The 24,453-nt window shown below is 34.8% G+C and overlaps 2 protein-coding genes and 1 pseudogene across 5 annotated transcripts; 2 read left to right on the top strand and 1 right to left on the bottom strand.

Moving 5' to 3' along the window:
• Nucleotides 1–1,695: 1,695 nt before the first annotated feature.
• On the top strand, nucleotides 1,696–5,885 carry LOC131603886 (carbon catabolite repressor protein 4 homolog 3-like; annotated as a pseudogene).
• Nucleotides 5,886–8,294: 2,409 nt separating this feature from the next.
• Nucleotides 8,295–12,288, top strand: LOC131603885 (uncharacterized). 2 transcript variants are annotated; one of them, XM_058876337.1, is made up of 9 exons: nucleotides 8,295–8,667; nucleotides 8,830–8,938; nucleotides 9,207–9,624; nucleotides 9,740–10,023; nucleotides 10,118–10,186; nucleotides 10,349–10,405; nucleotides 10,696–10,748; nucleotides 10,836–10,911; nucleotides 11,010–12,288. In XM_058876337.1, exons 1-9 carry the CDS (start codon nucleotides 8,655–8,657, stop codon nucleotides 11,944–11,946), a joined length of 2,016 nt encoding a protein of 671 aa, XP_058732320.1. In that variant the 5' UTR covers nucleotides 8,295–8,654; the 3' UTR covers nucleotides 11,947–12,288. The 2 variants fall into 2 exon arrangements, with proteins under 2 accessions (XP_058732320.1, XP_058732319.1); XM_058876336.1 differs by having other exon boundaries at nucleotides 8,300–8,667; nucleotides 8,765–8,938.
• A 3,381-nt stretch (nucleotides 12,289–15,669) lies between these two features.
• Nucleotides 15,670–20,835, bottom strand: LOC131603884 (3-hydroxyisobutyryl-CoA hydrolase-like protein 3, mitochondrial). 3 transcript variants are annotated; one of them, XM_058876335.1, is made up of 11 exons: nucleotides 20,590–20,835; nucleotides 20,226–20,327; nucleotides 19,383–19,427; nucleotides 19,090–19,142; nucleotides 17,651–17,785; nucleotides 17,440–17,536; nucleotides 17,056–17,185; nucleotides 16,603–16,781; nucleotides 16,343–16,470; nucleotides 16,139–16,240; nucleotides 15,670–15,948 (listed from the first exon to the last, which is right to left on the bottom strand). In XM_058876335.1, exons 1-11 carry the CDS (start codon nucleotides 20,774–20,776, stop codon nucleotides 15,847–15,849), a joined length of 1,260 nt encoding a protein of 419 aa, XP_058732318.1. In that variant the 5' UTR covers nucleotides 20,777–20,835; the 3' UTR covers nucleotides 15,670–15,846. The 3 variants fall into 3 exon arrangements, with proteins under 3 accessions (XP_058732318.1, XP_058732317.1, XP_058732316.1); XM_058876334.1 differs by lacking the exon at nucleotides 19,383–19,427; XM_058876333.1 differs by lacking the exon at nucleotides 19,090–19,142 and having other exon boundaries at nucleotides 19,363–19,427; nucleotides 20,590–20,832.
• Between the last annotated feature and the right edge of the window lie 3,618 nt (nucleotides 20,836–24,453).

Raw genomic sequence — 24,453 nt, 5'->3', positions numbered from 1 at the left:
GCTTGAGGGAATCGACCCAAACTAGGCTTGAGGAAATTGTCGCATGCCAGGATAGGGACTCGTCGCAAGTCCTCATTAGGAAGATCCACCTGGGGTAGATCCGTAGAGAGGAATCTTAAGGATGTGAGCACTCTAATTAATCACTTCGTCCTTTTCAAGCCCTCGTGTTTGAGGATTGTGTACCAATACAATTTTGTATCCATAAGAAAGTAAGACAAGCCAAGAACACCGGTGTTAGACGAACATGCTTATAAAAACCAGGAGGCCGCCCGAAATGGTCTAGGAGGCCGCCTGAAACATGCAATGCAGGTCACCTAAAAGCGACAATATTGGTCGCCCCATTGGGCCTTCTAAACTAACTCCAATACCCACTTACTAAACAAATGTGAAATATGACGTATCCAAACAATAAATGACTCAAGAGGTAAGTTAACAAGGAAAATGTCTCCTCCATAAATTAAGGAAGAATGATTCTTCCACTACTCCCATGATTCTAATTATGGATGAAGGATACTACCTTTTTCTTTTTTAACTCAGTCCCAAGGGATATTCTATAAATATCTTAATCCGATAATTGAGAAAGGGGATCCAACTTTCTCTATAGAATACACACAATGCTTCTCACCATTTTGTGTGAGCTAACTCTCCATATCACTCAAATTTTACACACTTAGACAACCCTACACAAAGTTACTCAAAATCTTGTCCATTAATTTTAGTTTAATCTAACTGTATCAATTAATCATTTATTAAAGAGCATCAATATCTCTGGTTGCACCAGGGGCTGTTATGTTAGGTGCTATAGCGTGGGTATTTTGTATCCATTAAGTAAACACAAGTTATAATTGTATAGCGGTATCTGAAAACATATCTTGGGGGTGCCCTAAAGCACTCATGGTATCATTATGAATATACAACTCAAAACTGTGAAAGCCTAAAAATACGCACATCCAGTTTATATGTGTTATGATTGCATCACAATGTCTAAGAACCCGATCTAATAGATCCTTGTATCAAGTAGTTGGATCATAGTCTCTTACCATAAAAATGGATACAAGTGTAGCAACACCAACTATGAGAAATACCCTAATCCACATGTGATGTGTGAACAACTTCTTATCTTTTCTGTTTGTTCAACTTTTTTGTCCATGACAGTCCTAGCGTGGCTTGAGTCAAGACAATGACAACCTTTTCACAGTTAATTAAAATACCATCTTTTGTTACGCCTTTTAGAATGAATTCTCTCAAACTTAAAAGATTTGTTCAAGATATAAACAAATGAAAGAGAATCAATAATATCTTATATAAGATTGTAGAAAGTAATGTTTTGAAAGAGGCTTTGCCATCAAAGAAATTACTATATTGAATAATGTACTCTAATTCTATTTGTAATAGTTAATTCTTAGACGGACTCAAATATAAAACATAATTTTTTCACATAATTAATAACAATTTTTTTAATTAAATAATAAAAATAATTTTTTTCTCTTTCATCCATTATCACAGCCACCTCTTAATATCAATTAAATTTTATTTTATTTTTATTTTTATTAGTTGTTTCTAAAAAAAATAGATTTTTTATAGAAGTATTTCTCGAATAATAATAAGAGCATTATGATAGTTTTATTAGAAATACAATATTCACAACTAAAACCAAAAAAAAAGTATATTACAAGTTAAGTAAATTTGAAAAGGGAAAAGAAAAGGTTGGGATTAAAAGAAGAAAAAAAATCATGGGATTAGATAACGAATTGTGGCGCGTTTCATTTTTCATTCAAAGGAAGAAAAAAAATGGTTTCTTCATCTCCTTCCTCTTGTTGGCTCATACCCTCTTTCATCTCATCATCAATCACCAAACGCGTCCCAATCCAAATCTGCTTCAAATTCTCCATCTCCAAACCTTCTTCCCAGATCCACTGCCAGTATAATTCAAATAATCACTCTCACGGAATCGAACGCCGTTGGGTTGAAGCACTCGATCAATCCCTCGCATCGCCCGAGAGATTCACCGTTGCGTCGTATAACATACTCGCTGATAGAAATGCTTTGCTACATGCTGACTTATACGTTAACACTCCTTCTCGTTATATCGATTGGGATCGAAGGAAAAAGATTCTTTCCGATGAATTCTTTGAATGGAAACCTGATATTATCTGCTTACAAGTAAAAACTAACGTGCTTATTAAATAAGCACTTAATTTAGCTTTTTAGTAACTTTTATTTTTTTTGTAAATTAACGTATTAATTATTATACTGATTGGTATTTTCAGGAGGTGGATAAGTATTATGAACTCTCAAATATTTTGGTTAAGGCTGGATATGCAGGATCTTATAAGGTAACTTTCATTTCCTTCACACGTTTTTGGTCTTTGAAACACGGCCACTGAAGCGGCGACACAAATAAAAATTTGAAAAAAAATTAATAAATTAAGCGTAATCACAAATTTGGTGTCGGTTTCTGACACGGAAACGGACATTACTATTGGTAGTTATAGTAGCAGTACAATTTGATGTGTAGGTTTGTAACTGATGGGAAACTAATGAATTGTATAAATGGAGCTGTAGAGACGCACTGGAGATACATCGGACGGTTGTGCAATGTTTTGGAAAGCTGATAAGTAATCTATTAGTTGCTTACTTTGCTTGTTAAGTTAGATAAAAATTGATCCAACTAGTTTATTCAATTTGATTGGTTTTTTTTTCTTTTTTGTCTGTCAGGTTCCGGTTATTAGATGGAGAGAGTATTCAATATAAGGACATAGGCCTTCGTGATAATGTTGCTCAACTTCTAGTTTTTGAGGTACCAGTTCCTTGATGTCAGCTAATTTCTTTTAATGGCATGGATTATTGGTCCTTTGATGATTATGACTTCATTGCATGCATGACTTTCCTAAAGTAACAAATTTTCACGTAAAGGAGAATATCTTATATAGTGTAGACATTGATTATCATTGTTGTGGGAATATTTATCAAACATAAAAAACTCTATAACTGTGAGTGCTACGACGCTTGAGTGCTTTCTGAATTCCTGGCTCCTTGATTCATCTCCTGCTTTATGTATCATGATTTCTTATATTAGCTTGAACTTAAGCAGCAGCAATCCTTTGTTGCCTGAGATTTATTACTGTGAATCTTGTCCTACTGTACAGTCATTGGCCATCTTTTGCATCTTTAACTTCATCTTGTACAGGCAGATGTGTGGATCTAACCCAAGAAGACTGTTGGTTGGTAACATTCACGTACTTTATAACCCAAACAGGGGAGAAGTTAAATTAGGTCAAGTAAGTGTTTCATTTCCTCTATGGCTTAAAGGTTTTTACTCCCTCCTCTAGATAAAGTGCTAGCGGATTAGGTTGGATAACTACTAATGCCTAATCCTGAAATGTTTTTGCTATCTAGGAAATACCAGTCAGTATGTACATTAGCTTAATACCTATGCCTAATCCTTACATTAGCTTGAAATATTAAATAATGCAGATTCGTTTTCTCGCATCAAAAGCACAGATCCTCTCACAGAAATGGGGTAATGCCCCTGTAATCCTTGCTGGTGATTTTAATAGTACTCCTCAGGTGCATATTTCAGAAAATAGATAGGACTTTATCCTTTAATTACTCTGTGCTGTTCATTTTTTACATATTGATTTCTATATATTCTCGTTCTTTAACAGAGTGGAATATACAAGTTCTTGTCATTGTCCGAGGTGAGTTAATTTGAAATTGTTTCATTACATTCTCATATCATGGTTCTTCAAATTCATTCTATTTTGGACATGGATATAAGATTGATTATGCCATGAATTTGAGCAAGTAGTTTATGCTTAAGATGCTTACAAGAAAATGGGTGTGATTTTAATTTACAGCTTAATATCAAGCTATATGACAGAAAGGAGTTATCTGGACAGAAACACTGCCGTCCTGCTCAAGTTTTAGACAGGGAAAAAGAAGCAGTTGGTCAATTTATTTCACAGGATGGGTATTTTTTCTTTTCGAGCTATTTCACAGGATGGTAAAGAATTACTGCCTAATATCACTTTAAGTATAAAAAACTTGTGCTTAAAAACTGTTTAATTAAATATTTGAGATCAAGTAGTTTTGCATTTTCACCAATTATAGCTACAGTCCATTCTTGAATTTGTGTGTTCTTAGTGTGCAACGAACTCTTTTGATCTATTTCATTTCTATTACCTTCCACTATTTCCAAAATAATAATTTATTTCTCCTAGAGTTTTCTAACCGAGAGAGTTCTTGACCTGCTTTTTGTTCATTGGATTTGCTATAATTGGCACATGAATATCATTTCATGAATATAGGTTTATCAGTATTGTATATGATACCTGCACTTTCTTGCAGTTTTGTATGATATAAATTGCAATATGATATTTTTGTGTTATGACCTTAGAGTACCAATGTTCAATAATTGAAGAAGGTATGTTTCTTATAAGTGTTTGTGATATTCAGTTCTGTCTCAGTATGAAGCTCTAAAGTTATTGTTTCAGATTGTTAAACTGCTGGACTGATGAAGAGATAAAAACTGCAACCGGTGATTCTGAGCGCTACTTGGCTGTGCATCCTTTAAAGCTGAATAGTTCGTACGCCACTGTCAATGTACCTAATCATTCTTTTGTAGCCTATTTTTTATATTAATTTTTATATTCCTTCTCATGGTCCTTGCCAATAGAATAGTAAATGATAAACCTTTTTTCAGGGTTCAGCTAGTACACGGGGATTCAATGGTGAGCCCTTGGCAACTTCCTATCACGCAAAGTTTATTGGTACTGTAGATTATATATGGTAATGAAACTCCTTCCTTAGTTCTGACAAAGTTTAGGTTATGTAAAATATGATGTTTAAGGTCTAAATGATGACAATTACCCAATAATAAAATAATATGCAGGTACTCCGAAGGTATTGTACCTACAAGAGTTCTTGATACCGTGTCAATCAGTGACCTTCGGAGGGCAGGGGGCCTTCCATGCAAGGTATTAGTGCTTCAATTTTTGTTTTTTAAATGCAATAGCTTTTCAAATTTAACAAGTTTTTTCTTGAATAATAGAAAGTGGGAAGCGACCATTTGGCCTTGCTGTCCGAATTTTCCTTCAGTTGCCCGAAATAAATCTACAAACTTAGTTGCAACAGCAGCATCATCTAGATTAGATATTGAAAGAATGCGACTATCTGCAGTCTTAGGAATCAAGTTTTTTTTAGTCAAAACATAAAAAAAAGGAAACAAGTTTTTTCTTTATATATTTACTTATACTGTTTGATTATGTACCTAGCTCAAATATGTACAAGTGAGTTGTAACTTAGGTAATGGTTGAGGTTCATATAATGGTAAGAATTTCTCAACGTGACACATTTATAAATCAGAAGTGCAAGAAAAAATCCAAATAGAAAATTGAAATTTTGCCTAATAGGCCATAGTTCTCTTGGACCTATGTTATAGGAACAAGTCATTTGTTCATCTAAATTATCAAACATTTTTTTTTGAGCTCTATTTGGTTCCATGAATGGGAGGAATTCTAATCAAGGGAGTGGGAAGGGAGGTGTTACAGATGCAGGCCATACCAAAAGTATTACTACGAGGCCCGTGGCATTAGCTTAGTGCATTTTTTGTATAAGTGGAAGGGATAGTCAATAAACAAAGATAGTGAATTTACTTCAATTTTACATTGTATCTAGATTAGGTAAGCAGTGATGCTTTCATTGTTCTTATTGAACCTACCAACACCTCCATCTACTCCCATTGAAGCAGCTATCATAGCACTTGCTGCAAAAGTCGACGCCTTACCACGATATTTTTTTGTCTCTTCACACCCAAGGTTCCTACACCACCACACCTCAGTCTTCACACCCAAGGTTCCTACACCACCACACCTCAGTCCCAACTAGAGGTGTCAATTTAAGGGGCCAATTAATTTGGGCCCTAGCCCCTATAATAAGAGGGCCTAAAATAATTTTAAAATAGTAAGCCCTCAAATACATAGGCCCAATGTTAGAAGGCCCCAAAATTTGAAAGGGGGCTATAAGGCCCCAAATAAAATAAAAAACTTAATTTTAAAAAATAGAATAAAATTAAAAATCAAAAAAATAAATAACTTTTAAATAATGTTTTTTTAAAATATTTTAAAATTTTTCAAAAAACAACAACTTGTTAAATTAGTTTTTTTTTTTTAAATTTAACAAAAACTAAATTAAAAATTCTATTAAAAAATTCCAAAAAAAAAAGTTTTTCAAAAATAAAAAATATATTTGAGTATATAAAAAACAAACTATATATATATATATATATATATATATATATATATATATATATATATATATATATTTTGAGTAGGACTTTATATTTTTTTTCCTCCAAACATAAGCATTCAACAAAATCATACAGCCCCATACCATTGCAAATCCAATCATAGCATATACATAAACCAAAAAAAAAGAAAATCATACATACAATTCATACCTTCACATTTTCTACCCATCAAACCATACACAATAAGGTTAATAACAAAAAAATCTATACACACATTTCAAAACAGAACTATAGAGAATATCTTACTTTACCCTACAAAACAACCTCATCTATTTGCTCAATATAAACAGTATCACAATTTAATTCCCATGCCATGGGCACAGTGACAACTAACATCCAAAAACCTACGCTGCTAATAATTCTTAGCTAACTTTCAACAACATAACATAACACTAAAAAAAAAACCTTTCAATGGGGCCAAAAAGAAATGCATTATGCAAAGGGCCTAAAATTTTAGGGCCCAAATTAAATCTCAATAATTGAGGGCTCAATAAAATAGGGCTTTAATGGGGACAAATAATTAGGGCTTTTAATTATTGGGCTTGTTTGACACCTCTAGTCCCTCCACCTTCCACCTCCTATCCCTCCACATAACAATGAAATACCAACAACCACACATGAAACTTGAGGTTCCTCGCTTCAATGTACAATAAGTCGTAGGATGGATGTTCAAAATATCTCAATTTTTTATTTTATTTTCATAGCTCTTTGAAACACAATCGCCTCACCATTGCATCCTTCTATATGGATGGACCAATGTTGAGCTTATTGGAATATTACATTCTAGGATCACAGCTATTACTCACAACATAGTTGTGGGAATTACGGCCTTTATTAGTGTTAAACATCCTTCTCTATTTAATTTATAGACTATATTCTTCTGCAGTGTATATAAGATTGTACATATACATTTCATAAACACAGAAAACATGGTTTATGTTTTATCAACATGACATCTGAGCGGGATAGTTTCAATCTAGAGGAAGAAATTCTGAAGAAGAAACGTAATACTTCTGACAAAGACAAACAAATCCTTGTTGTTGATCCAAGTTCTCCATCCTACATTAGTTTTTTAGACAACCTAGGAACTCCATTGGTGCCGGCTGTTTTCAAAGGCGAAAACTACAAAAACAAGGTCACGATAAATGACGATGCTTCAAACAAAAAAGAAATTTGGTTTTATTGATGAACAATAACAAAATCAAGAAAGAAGACAAATTACACCAATGGCATGGATATCAATGCCACTGATTTGAAGCTGCACAACAATATTTCTCACACGTAAATGACGATGGAAATTTGACTTGATCTAGAAGAGTGCTTTGCACAAACCAATGGCCACAAGATTCATCAACTATGGCGCACTATCGGTTTAATGTAGAAGGATGACGATCTAAATTTGGCCTATGACGCACTATCTACTTAATGTAGAAGGATGACGATGGAAATTTGACTTGATCTAGATGAGTGCTTTGTACAAACCAATCCTCACAAGATTCATCAACTATGACGCACTATCGGTTTAGTGTAGAAGGATGACGATCTAAATTTGGCCTATGACGCACTATCTACTTAATGTAGAAGGATGACTATCTAAATTTGACAGAATTTTATACTAAACTAGTGTAACACCTGGGTTCAACCTTTAAGTTTAATTTATGTATAATAATGAGCATAATATTGGTTATATCTAAAATAGAATTATGATATATAAGTGCCCAGTGCATTTGTTAATAGGTATTGATGTTTTAGAAATGAAAATATCTAATTTTTTTTAAGAATAATAAAATTTATTTTATTAAAATTACTTGTATTCAATAGATTAAAAATTAAAATAAATAATTTATTTAAAAAATACCTCCCTAATACTACGCGTAATCCATTTCAATATCAACATATTCACCCACTTCCAATCCCATTCCATCCGTTCATCACAGACACACCCCAATTTTAACGGCTCTGATTTTCTCAAAGAGATAACCACGAAAATCCTCTTTCTCAGATGCTACGTGTAACCGTCATCGGCACGAATTAAACCCACCGCAAGAACGGTTTGACACGAGTCATAATCACCGAATCACACGCGTCCACGTGGAATCGTAAACAACACCGACTCAACATTTCTCGTAAGAAAAGAAAAAGATTCTCTCCATTATCGATCGTCGTAAGCAAAGAATGATTTTGTTGTTTTCGATTCGATACGATTCTTCGTCGTTAGAGAGAAAAAGAGAATCTACTATCAAACTGCAATTTTCTCGGACGCATATCCCGATTTTCCCATTTTCGTAATTTGAAAGAAAGAATAACCGATCGAGAATGCAACGTTTTATTGATAACGTTCTCGATGTTACTAAAGAGTAAGCAAGTTTATTGTATTGTTACTTTTTTTAGATTCATTTCTGAGAATTTACTTGAATTATGAGCATTTGAATTTGAATTTGAGTTTTGGTGTAGGTCGGTGAAGACGTTTACTTATGAGTCTTTGAACAATATTGTGAGACTGATCAATGGAATTTCAGCTCTTTTGTTGGCATTACTGCCTGGAAAAGCTAATATACTTGAAGGTATTCAAGGTTGGGAGCTTAGGCCAACTTTCCGGGGACCGCGACTTCCTCGTTGGATGGAAAAGTAAGTTTTTTCATCATCAAATTGCTAATTTTCGGCCTGAAGGTCTCGGGTTTGAATCTCGTCAGGTCAGGTGTTACCAATTTCTCTGTTGGACCAGTCCATACAGAGCTTTGCTAACTCTGGCAAGCTCTGACTTTAAATGAGCCTCGCAAGTGGACTTTATTTTATAGCGCTTAATTAAGTAGTTTATCCCAGTAATATGTCTCATCTTAAAATTAGGATAGGATGAAGTTCTTGACATTGTTTTTTTGTTGCCTTGTTATCCCAGTGGAGTGTCCTCTTTCAATCAATTTATTCATGAACTTTCTGTGGATTCTGATGTTGAAAGCCTGGAATGCTTGTCTGGCGAAGAAGATGATGATGACGATGGGTATGATGATGATGATTATCCTGGAACTCCCTTATCTGTCTCCTCTAGAGCCTCCTCTAGAGCCAGTTTTAATGGTTACAGAAGGCATCGTGTGGATTGGGTTCAGTTTATCTTAATTTGGATTTTGATTCCTGTAAAGTTTGTATTGGGAATTCCGTTTCGTCTTTTCTGGTTAGTTTATGATGGGATGTCAAAGCCGCGCTCCATCTCTGAAAATCAGAAATCTGCTGCACAATCACATTTACATGCGAGGGTGCAAAACCTCAGGGACCAAATTATTCATCGAAGTACCGATAGGAGACGTGGAATCATAGAGGTTGTGGAACCATTTCTACCTTATTGATTTGTTTCGTGTATTACTCATCATTTATTTATATCTTTGTTAACAAATAACTTTTGCGTTTCTTAGTATTTTCTTTTTTGTCTGTCAGGATATTCATTTAGCCCTTGAAATTTTTATAGAAGCTGTGTTTGATATTGTTCACAAGGCAATATATCTTCTTCTTTCCCCATCAGAAGCTTTTAGGAAATTGTCTTGGTTGTTTTCATCACATGAAAGAGGTGTTGAAGATGATGATAATGTTCTTGTTAATGCTTCCGTCTCTACGGCTACTCTTGGAGAGAGTGGCCCTATACCTACAGAGAGGCATACTGATTTTCGACAGTCTTTTAGCACGGATGCCCGAACATGTCAGGATGTCATAACAGAGCTAGGGTAAAGTTTATTGAATAGCCGCCTTTACTTATATTCTTTTTGTTTTGGTTACTTATCAGTCCACTTCATGATTCATCCTTCCCACCTCTGGCAGGTATCCATACGAAGCTATACATGTGATCACTGCTGATGGATATATTCTTCTTTTAGAAAGAATACCCAGGTAAAGTAAACACATACTAGGAAAAATGCATTTTTATCATTCAGAGTATATTCAACTATCACAGATGGAGAGCAATATGTAGGAAGAATTAACACAAAGTCGGTTTTGTTACTCATGATATATTTCTATGTACGGTCTAATGTCTATAATTTGACTTCACAGGCGAGATGCTCGAAAAGCTGTTTATCTTCAGCATGGAGTGTTTGATTCATCAATGGGGTGAGAAATATTGCTGTCTCTTGTTCAAGCTTTTAAAATTTAGAGGCTTTGTGCGCAAGTGAGTTATGAACTTGTAAGAATTTAGGCTGTGTATAAGAACATCTATGATTGAAATATTCTACTATTGTAACAATTTTCTGTTCAATAGATGGATGCCAGAACCTTCTTTTCTGGCCAATTATATTAGGATCTTCATATCAAAATTTCATTGTATTTACATTTGAACCCTTCTAAATTGTTCAAAAATTGTGGTGGTGGTCTAATTAATTTCAACCTTTTCTTTTGTTCAGTTGGGTATCTAATGGTGTTGTTGGGTCTCCAGCTTTTGCAGCCTATGATCATGGTTCGTCATATTTGCTAATATAATATATACGACTCAATAACATCAGTTTTTCAAATCATTACATGTTCAAGTTTGTTTTGTTTTTAGGGTATGATGTGTTTTTGGGAAACTTGCGTGGTTTGGTTTCTAGAGAACATATTGATAAGAACATATCCTCACGCGAGTAAGTCTACAAAAACAAACCCTGTTGTGTTACGGAAATGTCATTCTACTTATTACTGACAGAAACGATAATATTATCATGCAATTGATATAGTGCAGATACTGGCGGTATTCCATCAACGAACACGGGACTGAGGATATTCCTGCTATGGTAGAGAAAATCCATCAAGTGAAAACTGCTGAGTTGAAACTTAGTAAGCCTGATATTGAGGAGGATAATGATGGTGATCAGCTTTACAAGCTTTGTGCAATCAGCCATAGTTTGGGAGGAGCATCTATGTTGATGTATATCATTACACGGAAAATTGAAGAAAAGAGTCATCGACTTTCTAGACTGATTTTGTTATCACCGGCTGGTTTCCATCATGACTCTAACCTAGTTTTTTCTGTGGTGGAGAGAGTAATATTTTTTCTAGCTCCTGTTTTGTCTCGTATTTTCCCCGCCTTCTATATACCAACCCGATTCTTTCGAATGCTCTTTAACAAGTTAGCTCGGGACTTGCAAAACCTACCTGCAGCTGGAGGATTGGTTCAAACTTTACTAGGTTATGTTCTCGGCGGTGACAGTTCAAATTGGGTTGGCGTTTTAGGAACACCACATTACAACATGAATGACATGCCAGCAGTATCTTTTTATGTCGGTCTTCATCTTGCACAGATAAAGAGAAGTAGAAGATTTAGAATGTTTGATTATGGAAGTGCTCCTGCTAATATAGAAGTCTATGGTTCACCGGAGCCTTTGGATTTAGGTGAGCATTACTGGCTCATAGATATTCCTGTTGATTTAGTTGCTGGTCATAAAGACAAAGTTATAAGACCTTCAATGGTGAAAAGACACTATAGATTGATGAAGGAGGTCGGTGTAGATGTGTCATTTAATGAGTTTGAATATGCTCATTTGGACTTCACTTTCTCTCATCATGAAGAGCTTTTGTCATATGTTATGTCACGTTTGCTGCTTGTGAAGACAAATCCAAAACAAGAAGTAAGTCAAAGGTCTCTAAGATTGAGGAAGAAAGAACATGTTTCTGGATAGAATGTGAGTCAAAGGTCTCAAGCATTTTGGCCAATGGAGCTGCTCTGTTACATGTATCATCTTTTCCTTCAGATATATGTTGGTTTGAGGAAAATATAAGACCTTAGAAACAATGTTAAATACTTTGTAAAATAGTGTTAATATCTGTGGATGTTTGTTATAAATTATATAAGAGTTTCTCATGTACTGCAAGGATAAAGAATAAAAGGCAGTTGTTGTTGTAGTTAGGTTTAGATAAGGTAGTTAGTGATGGGAAATAGGGGAAAATACTTATTTAAAGAAAACTCTAAAGATATCTTATATTCTCAATTTTTAGTAATAGATTTTTTTCATTTTGTCAAATTTTCTATTTTTTCTATCTTTGTCAAAAATGCGTCGCTTCGGTTGATAAAGAGGCAAGTTTTAGAGTTGAGATTGTTTTGAAAGAAAATAAATGGAGGACTTTATTTGATAGCTAAACACATAAATACAGTTTGATACATCAGTCTCCTCACTTGAGAAATAGATTAGATGTTAAACTTGAGGTTTCCTCTGAACAAACAGTTTTCTTTTGTACATAATACGTTTTTAGTATTTTACCTAATTTTAATTTTGTTCTAAATGATCTCTCGAATGGGCTCGAGATCGATTTGTCCTTCTTGAGTCAAAATATGATTTTCTTCTTTCATTGAGGAATCGGTAACATGATCAGGAATCAATGCCCACTATCATTAACATTATATTGTCCAGCATAGAGAGAGAAACACTCTGCCATCAACTTCTTAACATGTAATCTCCTTAACCAATTTTCTATCAAAGTTAAGTTTTATTTCTCTACCTTCAAACCACCAACGCACCTTTTTTTTTTTATCTGAACACACTTTATCCAACTTCCTAACTTTATCTAGTGTATCTTACGAATTTTCTTACTCGCCCCTTCCTCAAAGAAAGACTTAAACAACGATTTAATAACAAAAGTAACACCTATAGAAGTCAAGAATACCAGACTTGCCTTCATAGGTCGGATGTTTTTCCAACTCTTTTCACACAAAATCAAAGTGTCTTCAGCGAATTTCAAGTGAGATATTTTCAAATAAGAGTAATTGACAATCTTATACTCTATCAAATGTCAATATTAAGTGAAACACTCAACGTAACGTTCATCCGTTCCCCACTATCAAGAAAAAATGGTGACAACAAATCACTTTGTCTCAAGCCTCTCTATGCTTTCAAAAAAAAAAGTACAATGTGAGTAGTCTTGTATATGGGCAACATATATGATTTGCTCGTGCTGAGTGGCGAGAAGCTTTGTTTTTGTGAGAAATTGAAGATATTCCTTCTCAACTCTAAGGCTGGGGTATTTATAGAGGTCTCTTGGGTCAAGATTATAAAGCAGTTAGAAAGGAAAAGCCTGATTCTTCCTTGAATCATAAAGGAGGCGGTTATCCTTATTGACACCCTCTCTGAATTCGTTGTAGTGTGACACGACATCTTTCACGTCTATTGGATAATTGAACAGTGAGAATTAGTTCAAACGGATGATGTCCATTTGGACGGCCTGTTGTGTACATTCAAGCGGCATCATGGCCCTTTTTTTGCGACCTCTAGCTTTGCGGCACATCTCATCCTCCATAAGTGTTAGGGTGGCAAAACGGGTCGCTCGCCCCGCCCGCCGTCCGCTACGCCTTATGCCCGCCAAAAAACGAGCGGGGCGGGCATGCCCGCCAAGTAAAATGGGCATCAAAATCATGCCCGCCCCGCCAAGATGGCGGGTTGGCGGGCGGCGGGCTTACCCGCCTATTTTTATTTATATTTTTTTAATAGATTAATATGCTTTTTTTACCTTTTAATTAAACTTTTCACTTATTTTTTAAAACAATTTTTTATAAAAGTAATTTTTTAACAAATTTACTCTAAAAAATATTACACAAATTTATAAATAAATGTATAAAATAAACCATCAAGAATTGCAATTACTAGAATTAACTAAAAAAAGAGTGAGTTTTGGAGGAGGAGCGGGTTTTGGCGAGCGGCGGACTTTGGCGGGGCGGGTATGGCGGGCGGCGGGTTTTGGCGGGGCGGGCTTTGGCGAGCGTCGAGCCTAAAATCCAAACCCAACCCGACAATTTTTGGAGGGTGCGCGGGCGGCCCGGCGGGCCCCGGCCCGTTTTGCCACCCCTAATAAGTGTGTTCTGCCTTCCATATTATTTCATGGACTATCCCTTGTCATGGCTCATTTTTTTGCGACCTCTAGCTTTGCGGCACATCTCATCCTCCATAAGTGTGTTCTGCCTTCCATATTCTTACATGGACTATCCCTTTTCAGACCCAATAAAATTATACTAATACACCCTCCTTATTCTCAATTCATTAGTTGGGTTTTTATTGACGAGAAATGTTGTTGTGGATGACTAAAGACATTGCATTATCCATTGCCTCAATCTCTTTGTGAATTCCATTTTTTCCATTACTTAATTAAAAAAAACATCCAACTGAATTAAAGGCTTTTTCAAAATTTAATTTGAACAAGATTAAATCTTTTTACCTTTTTTTTTTCGTTGTCCATCACCTCATTTGCTATAAAAATACCATTTAGGATTTGCCAAACCTTCACAAAAGCAGTATGTGCCTCATAAATTATATTCTCAATAATCAACCTCAACTTTCTAGAACCTTAGACAATACATTATACATGCATCCAACAAGAGAAATAGGTCATAAATCAGACAACCTTTGAAGATTTGAGATTTTTCGAAATTAAAACGATTATAGTCTTCTATTTATTTTCCATTTGAGAAGAAATGTGTTACAAATCTCATGAAAACCATTTTGAGATTTGACCAAAAGTCTTTGATAAACCAAAATAGACTCCACCAAATCTTGAACTTTTGAAGCTATCATAATCTCATTATGCTTTCTTTACATTTTCTTCTAAAAATATATTTACTAGTTGAGACTCCCCTCTACCTCTTAGAGTCTTGAAAGGAAAGTTGTTCATCCTTGGTATTTTGAAATTAATGGATTTGAAATAGTCTTGAAATAGTTCTTGAAATGGTTAAGCACACCCACTTACTCTCGTTATCCCTTCCGCCCTAACATTGTTTTCGACTATACTTCGTAAAAGAATTTAGAATTTGAGTCACTCTTCTTGAGTCAAAGCCATTTTGTTTTCTGTCACTGCATACTCAATGAGTTCTGAAAAGAAAGAAAACTTAAGAAGAAACCAACTAAAATTCTTCTAAACCAGACTTAAATTACCCATATTCTTCTACCTTTTTATCTGCATGATGTAATTTTACAAAACTATGCTATTAGCCATTTATTAAAGGTCTTCAATTTGTAAAAACATTTTTTTTAATAAATCTAAAATGCTTAAACAAACCCAAATTTTGAAGTGGAAGAAGTATTAAATGCAAAATGACAACATTTTGTGTTTCATGAACCTCTCTTCCCAATGTTCCAGATGTTGTGCACATCTTAGCTGATAATGTTAATGGTGACTCGTTCTTCTAATTAATTTCTTTGTAGTTTTTTCATTTTTTTAGGCTTCAACCCCGGTAATTGAAAAAAAAAAACTGCAATTAAATAGTCACGCGGGTTAATCACTGAACCACCGGTCCAACCAATACAGTGACCCAGAGCCTTCATCGGCATCGGCACCGGCAATCACCAATTTGAGTTTTAACACTATGCATAAGCTAAATTAATGAGCATAGCCTTACCTCATTTCTATGCAGGAACACAAGAAGCAACATCGTCGTTTGATTTCCAAATCATAGATTTTATGTTACAGTATCAATGATGAACAACGATACAAGCAACACCAGACACCAGGACCTAATGATAACAGCGTCTGTTTATTTGATGCAGTTTCATACAATTCAGTGATGCATTCAATGAAAAAGAGCTTTCCTTTGAAAATTACACGGACAGCTCCCTCGCCTCTGCTCCTAATGGTTTAAAGACAGCTTCAACCTCACTCTGATCAACTTCCTCCAACCCCGATGGTTTCCACTTCGGGTTCTGCAGTGAATATTTGTTCAATTTATTATTCAAGCAAGAGACATTATATACAATATTGAAGGAAAAGTATTACACCAAAAAAATTGAAGGAAAAATAACTATGATCTATGGGTTAAAGAATTTATATAAAGGATTCATAGAACCGGCAGTGGATAAAGATGTAAAAACCATGAAATGAAAGAGAGAGAACCTGATCTTTATCCACCAATACTGCTCGAACACCTTCTGCAAAATCATGTCGCAGTGAAGACCTCAAGGCAATGCGATACTCAGTTTTCATTACGCCAGTAAGCTGGAATTTCCCAAATACAGATGAAATACTCATTGAATTCATGTTTAAAATCAAAGAAATTACAGCCAGACAGAAAAAAAAAAAGAAAAAGAAAGTGCTCACCGTCGATAATTCGCCATTGCCTTTTCCTACTGCAGAGGCAACTGCAGAGAAGTACTTATTGGTCAAGAAAAGGGAGAAGGGAGCACCTTTTCCGAGGCCTTGGAGAGCTTCATTAGCCCACTCAGAAACTAGAAATAGGAAGAAAAAAAAGTAGAATATTAAGCACTTGAAAACCATTTAACTGTAATTACAAATGTTATGCTTTAACATACACAACAAAGACATTTCTGTGTAACCAAATAATCTGATGATATACATACCATTGGAATCAGTGCTTGACTGGTGTTGTTTTAGATCCTTAATAATCTCAGTAACAGACTTATTTCTTCCAAATGAAGAAATTATCTGAGGTAAAAGCAACTTCAACTGTGCCTCAGAATCTGGGTTTGACTCATACCTTGCTAAAAGTACTTTGATGTCTTGATGGGGATCCTGAGAACTATATAACCAATGAGTTTTGAGTAAGTTCATAGCATTTTTAACAACTGGTATGTATGCACTCTTTGTAATTATATTCTTCTGAACAAAGTACATTGAGAAGAAAAAGACCTTGAGTGCATACAGTAAATGGCTTTTCTTATAAGCACACAATCAGACCAGTGCATTATTAAAATTTCAAAAGGGTCCAATTCAATCAAAACTGATGAAGTTTAAAAGGGTGATTATCTAAAGAAAAAGGCTCAAGAGCTATTCAAAGGTTCATGCTGACATACAAGCTTGTTGCCAAAAGGGCCTCCTTGAATGAACCTAACTTTCCCGATGGCACGTAATGTGTTCCAAGGCCAACATATATTGCATCAGATGGAGTAGAAATCCTCTTTCCAGTCAATCCAAGATAAGCACCTGTAGTCAGTAAAAATACTCAAACTGAATTCAGAGATGCCACAGAAAGCAAGGGGAAGTACTTTTGAAAAAAAATTTATAAAAAGTAATAAGCTGTTAATGAATACAGGAGACCACATTTAGATGTTTGAGTAAGCACAAAAATAGTGCACAAAAAGGAGAAATAGAAAGGTCGGTAATTCAATAACCCTCTGTCCGCATTAGCTCGTCTAATAAAGAACAAAAAATGCTAAATCATAAATATATAAAATTACCAACAGCTCCTTCTCCTGGACTTTGAGCTGCTATGTGAGCAAATCCTACATCTGGGAACAAGCCAATTCCATTTTCTGGCATGGCGAGAACAGTTCTCTGGAAATGTGTTACGAAAAAGATAAATTTTACAAACAAGATCTAGAACGCAATTATTATGAATATACAAAATATATAATTAAATGAAGCAACTATATTACAAGATGAGCATACCTCTGTAACGATACGATAGCGGCCATGACCAGATAAGCCAATTCCAAAACCCATTGTTACTCCATCCATGAAACTAATATATGGTTTCGTGTACTCAGAAATTTTGCATATCAAAGAATACTCAGCTGTGAAGACCTAAAACATGCAGCAAAATAGCTATATTATTTTTACGCTCCACATTAAAAACTCGAATGCAAGATGCAGCAAAACATGTAATCCCACAAAGTGCCGACAAAATTGGTAACAAACAATGTAAATTACCAACAAAATAAACTGTTCAAATCAAAAAAAATAAAAGTGATTCTAAATCTAATAGCCTTTCATGATTCTAAGAATCTATCATAGGTACACATAACGAAATTCAATGCCTCTGAAAAACAGAAAGGATGTAAATAAAGGGTAATACTGTAATAATAGAAGCAGATGCCTTTCAACTGATAAGGCATTATAAGAACCTAACTGGAAGAACCTTCTAACCTGGGTCAAACCAAAACCCGGGCAAGGATTAGTCCCACGCCTTTGGGTGTGGAGATAACTTTTGGTATACCAATAACAATTGCAAAGATGGTCTCTTCAATCACAAAAGAAAGAGTTACATACTTAATCTCATAATATGTGGGTTGTGCCTACCACATCCCTACAAAACCGGCTTGTAAGGTGAGGATTGTCCCACTTATAAGCACAACAATGACCATATCTCTAAGCAATGTGCGATTAAATTCACCCTTTCAAACCCAACACAATAAAGGTGTTGGAGGCTACAATGAAGGCAACCCAAATACCACAATTAAGGCAACTAAACACCCTCACGCTCAAACCTCAATGAGACCGAAGCGTGGACGATGCGAGAAGCCCAACAAAATGATCTAGGATAGGCTCTAATACCATCTCAGAATGTGTTGGTTGGGCCTAACTCATCCCTACAAAACAGGTGTGTAAGGTGAGGATTGTCACCACTTATAAACAAACACAACAACACAGGTCATATCTCTAAGCAATGCGGGACTAAATCCACCCCTTCAAACCCAACACAATGAAGGTGTTGGAGGCTGCAGTGAAGGCAAGGCAAATGCTGCAATTAAGGCGACTAGGGGTCCGCAATGAAGGCGGAAATTCGAACACTTAATACATTTTATGTTTGATCTACTTGAACGTGAAACTTCCTCAATAACTGTTTATTACCAATTATTTTAAAACATTGAAAACTAAAAGTTTTTAAAGCCATCGGTGCAAACAATGAAGCTAAGTTTGTCATGAGAAGTATGGCCAACCAAATTAATGTGTGACTATACTTGTCTGAAGTATACTTGAAGTAAACACACAACCAGTTTAGAAATGCTAACAATTTCACAACAGGAATTGATTTTGAATTGGCATTATTTTAATAAGTGAAACTTTAATTATCTGATGGCATATTACTTTAAAGGACACAACTAAACCTCAATCATATCTGATAGGCGGTTTTTGGTTGTTATCTGCTTCACATCACCGCCTGCAGATAAACTAAGACCTCGATTACCAAGCAAGCGATCATTGAGAATATATAAGAAAATATAGGAAAAGTTGTATAGCATCAAAAGATGACAATGATGATGACAAAAAAGTAAACTATATAATCCAATGAAGCACATAGAAAATGAAACATTTTTTTGCTCTTACATACAAAATGCAACTGGATATGCATGTGTTAACAAATAATATATATAAGAAACCTTCTGTACTAAAGGTGTGCTTTTGTCCTTCTGTATTTCAGCAACAACCCCTTTAATATCCATACCTGCATTGACCATTCATTACGACTCTCAAAACCTTACCTAGCACAAAACCTTACCTAGCACAAAACCATACCTAGCACTGAAAACCAAATAACCTTATATATCTATAGCAGGACATCTGCAAAAGAGACTAATATTTTTAAAGTATTTGAGCAAGAAACATATTTCAATAAAACATTGCACCAATGAAGCACGAATACTCGAAAATTTATGCCATATCGTATTCGATACGTACCAATACACTGATACGCTGCCGATACATATTGAAGGAGTATCTGAATTTTTTATTTAAAAAATAAAAAACAAAAAATTCCGATATGTCCCGATATGGCGGCAAAACGTCGTGATACACTGGCGACACGCCTCCGGTACGCTATGGATGCGGCTAGTTAATCTCATGACTATTCATATTTCTAGAACATGAATCAATCTTCCTCATACTTAATTTTTCTTTTCTCAACTTTAATTACCTCATCACTTTCATTTTTCTATTCCAAGAAATCAATCTTTTCCTTTAATTACTTTTCTCACAACTTTAACTATCTTTTCTTTTTCCTATAATTACTTTACCGGTTAGTATCAAATTTAGCAAACTTAATTGGTTTTTGTTAAAGAATGATTTAACTAATGTTTAATTTAATTTTTTTTATATACGTATAGTATCCTAGATTTTTCAGTGACTGGCGTATCTCCATATCGGATATGTATCGTATCCGATACCCGTATCGTGTCCGTGCTTCATCACTAAAAGAATAATAAACTATGCATTTTTTTCTGTAATATGCTTCATTCATACATACCGGCACAAAACGCGCGAGCAGAGCTGCTATCAATCAAAACACATTTGACTTTTGGATCTGATTCCCATTCATCAAGATAACTTTTATACTTTATATCCATATCTGCACCACAAAAATTCCAAATCAAAATCAAGCTATAATCATACACACATAATGAAATCTCTTCCTTTTTGCATCCTACATAATAAAAACCTAGCTAGAATTATCATTCCCTTTGAATATGAATCAAAATAACCCAAATTTTGCATATTTATTCCTTAATTTTCAAGTAAACCAGAAGCTCCATGATAATTGCTTATCGTAATATAATACGCGTGAGTTCAAAAATTCAATAAATTGAATGAATGTAGAAAAATTGAAAAACCTAGGTTCATGGCGTTGAGAGCTTTGGGGCGATCGAGGGTGAGAACGGCGACGCCGTTAGAATTGACGGTGCCTTTGACGAATTCTTCAGCCATGGATGAAATGGGTCGGAAAAAAGAGCAAGATTTGAAGCGAGAATGTGAAAATGAACAGAGAAAACGATTTGCTCCGACAGTGCGAAGTAGCATAACTTTCTCTCAAAGCTACGATGTGCTTGCTCTCCTTCTTTTGGTTGTTGACATAATTTATTACGCTCTGACGGTTTAACCCTCGTTTTTCTTACTATTTATGAGGATTCATATTTCTTGTTTTCTTTTCTCAAGGGTAAATTAGTCATAAGATAATAGACTATCCAATATATGTTGTTGTATAGTAGTAGTATATTGTAGTATTAATTAATTTTAGCTATTTATTAATTAATTTTAGCTTTTTTTCTTTTTCTTTTTAAGTAAGGCTTTGTACTAAGAATTTAATGGTGCGGGACATGGATATATGATATTTCGTCCTCGTCCTCGCTTCAAATATGCTTTACATGTTGAATATGTATTTGTATGTTAAAGTTTGTTTGAAATTTCAATTTCAAGTTTTCAGGTCGTTGGATGTATAAAAATATATGAAGACAATCTTTAAGTTAATTTTTAGGGTTGAGATTTAAATATATTTAATATAATATCAGAGTCAAGTTAAGCACTGTAATGTGAACATTTGAATCAAATTCACGTTAGGCGTCAATCTCACGTTAGGTGTGAGGGGTGGGTGTTGAATATGTTTTTGTGTTGTTGAAATTTGTTTGAAGTCTCACGTTGTTTAGGTTTTTAGGCTAATAAATGTATAAAATATGTGCGGGCAATATCATGCTTTGAGATAATTTTTGGGTTGAGATTCAAGCATATTTAACACCACTTCCTTCCTAACTTCGATCACTACTATGGATGGGAATTACTCATGATTTGAATATGGTATTATTCATAGACCATGATTTCCAATATCCTAAGTCTCATATTCATCGCCTCATATTCGATTTTATTATTACAGAATTTGTTATCTAATCGACATTTAAAAATCTAAATCCCCCTTTCAGTTTTCACGTTGATGACGATTATGTAAGTTCTAGTTTTCTTTTGGATATTAGATTTTTCGAATATCAACATCAAATACTTGTTTGTAATAATAAATCTTAACTCGACTAACGCGTTTGTCGCATCTCACATTAGTTGTTTGTAACCCATTACTTAATGTGAAAATATGATGTCTAATAGATTGTTTTCTTTAATTGATAGCCATAAGATATGTTTGCCAAGTAACTATAGCAATCTTAATACAATTTGAATAATATTCCTTTTTTATAAGCAAATATAAAGATAAGCGTAAGTTCAAACTTGACATTATTCAATATTTGCAAAACATAAATTTATCTTTTTCTTTTGTCTCACCATCGAAAGTCATATGCTCGTAGGCATCCGGTTAAGTTGTCTATGTTTTATAATCCAATATTCTTGATTGTTCTATTTCTCTTTTAAGGTTCCTAAACTTACTTCGACTAGTGGGCCTTTCTCCCCAAAGGTCTGCAATTTCCTTTAAATTAGTTATTTACATGCATGATCCCTATCATCTTCAACAAAAGTCATAAGTGGTTATCATTCTTCCAATTGACTTTCACTTATGTATTGTTATAATTGTATTGGACCCTGAGAAGGACAACTCATGTAAGGGAGACAAAACACACTAGTAATGGACAAGTTTCCCTATAAAGCCATAGGTCGTCTGAAATGGGCCATGGGATCGTCTGGATCTTAGTAATCTTCTCTTGGTTGGTTTTAGTACACCTGAACTCACTCATGTTACCCATTTACCCGACGAACATGGGAGACTAGGTGTCCTGCATAACGGACTGAAAGAAAGGTTCAAAGAGATAATCCCCATCTCCATCATTTAAGAGGGATAACTCCCGTAATCTCCACATTTATGAGGAAGAAGCAAAGGTAACCACTCTCTAGCTCAGGTCAAATGAGGTATTATAAACACCTCATCTAAAAACCACATATACAAAGCTTCTCATCACTCTGTGTGAATAAGCTCTAAACACCATCCAAACCCTAAACATCATATACATCTCTCTAAATACAGGGATACCCTTATTGTACTTTTTAGTGAGTACGATTAGTGCCCACCATGGGGCCCTAGTAAAACTAACATGGGCCATCTTTGAATCAAACCATCAAGTTGTTCACCTTTTCAACCCCCTTCAAATATGGTGAATAAACGGGCAACAACTTCTTATGACAACAACTCTGGCAGGAACCATGTGCCATATATGAGATGCATGTCGATATACCATCTGTGTTACCATAATCAAACTTTGGGAGGACAGTGTCCTTAACCTCCAAAAGTGTCAACGGGAGGGCAATCCCACTAAGGAGATAGAATTTTTGGCCCTCGACCTCTCTTTGGCGAGATTTGGGGAGCCTTTGTACCAGAAAGTTTCAAGTCACCGTTGAAGGTGAGAAAAACACAAGAATTAGGGGGTTGAATTATGTTAGCTTTTTCTTTCGTTTCTACAAAATCTCTTATCATATTTTGAACAGAGGATCTAGAATCTTATACAAACATGATTATTTGCATTAGATAAAATAAGTTCAGAGTTAGAGAGTTAAGGAAAGAGAGAGACAAACATGACACTTTCAATGCTCAAACACACAAGTAAGAGACTTCTAATGCTCAAGCACACAAACAAGAGTGTTAATATGCTCAAGCACACAAGTAACAGACTTTAGATGCTCAAACACACAAGCAAGAGACTTTTTACAATCTAACTAATAGATGAGAGATTGTTTGAGAGTTACACTTGATATACAATCAGAGTTGTAAACAAAATACGAAACAAATGACTCTTAAAACTTAAGAATTTCTAAGATATACAAGTGTTAAGAAATTCTAAGTTAAGCTTGTGCTTTTGATTTGAAAAAGTAACAACTCTTTGTTTGTCAATGGTTCGTTATTGTTTCTTCAAGGATTCATCTCCTTATATGAAGAGACGAAAAATAGTCGTTGAAAAACATTTCTAGCACAAGTTAGTCTTGGAGAAGCTTTGACCAGAGACGTTGGAAAGTTGCTTCAAATGGTTAATGTCTGGAAAAAGATATTTGAAATTCCTTCTCTATGGTCACTTTTGATTCTAAAAATCACATTTCCTTCTCTCTTTGAAGGCATTGACAAAGGTCTTTGAAAACCTCAAAAGTATCTGATTTTTCTTTAATAAATTTCACCAAATTAAATCTTGAAAAATCATCAACAACCACATAAACATGCCTTTTTCCATCAAGACTCTTAACTTGCATCGGCCTCATTAAGTCCTTATGAAGAAGTTATAGAACTTTGGAAGTAGTCTAACGTTGCACCTTCGGGTGTGACATCTAGGTTTGCTTCCCAATTTGACACTCACCATAGATCTTACCCTCCTTAATTTTGAGCTTTGGTAGACCTATAATAACTTCTTCAGACATAATCTTCTTCATACCTTTAAGATTCAGATGTCCAATCTTCTGGTGCCACAACTTGACTTCATCTTCCTTGGGCATTAAACATGTGGAAGAGTATGTAGTTTCTTGTGATACCCACAAATAGTTATAGTCTTTAGATGTGACTCCCTTCACCAGAACACCATTCTTCTCATTGGTAACCAAACATTCTGACTTTGTGAAATTGACTTTTAAAGCTTGATCACATAACTGACTAATACTGATCATATTTACATTCAATTCTTTCACAAGAAGAACATCATCTAGTCTAGGAAGTCTAATACATACTAACTTTCCTACTCCCTTAATTTCACCTTTAGCTCCATCACCAAACGTGACAAAATTGG

The sequence above is a fragment of the Vicia villosa genome, linkage group LG5, assembly GCF_029867415.1.
Source record: "Vicia villosa cultivar HV-30 ecotype Madison, WI linkage group LG5, Vvil1.0, whole genome shotgun sequence".
NCBI lineage: Eukaryota > Viridiplantae > Streptophyta > Magnoliopsida > Fabales > Fabaceae > Vicia > Vicia villosa.
Note: the sequence above shows the minus strand (reverse complement) of the source record. Positions and strands in the feature narration are given on the sequence as shown.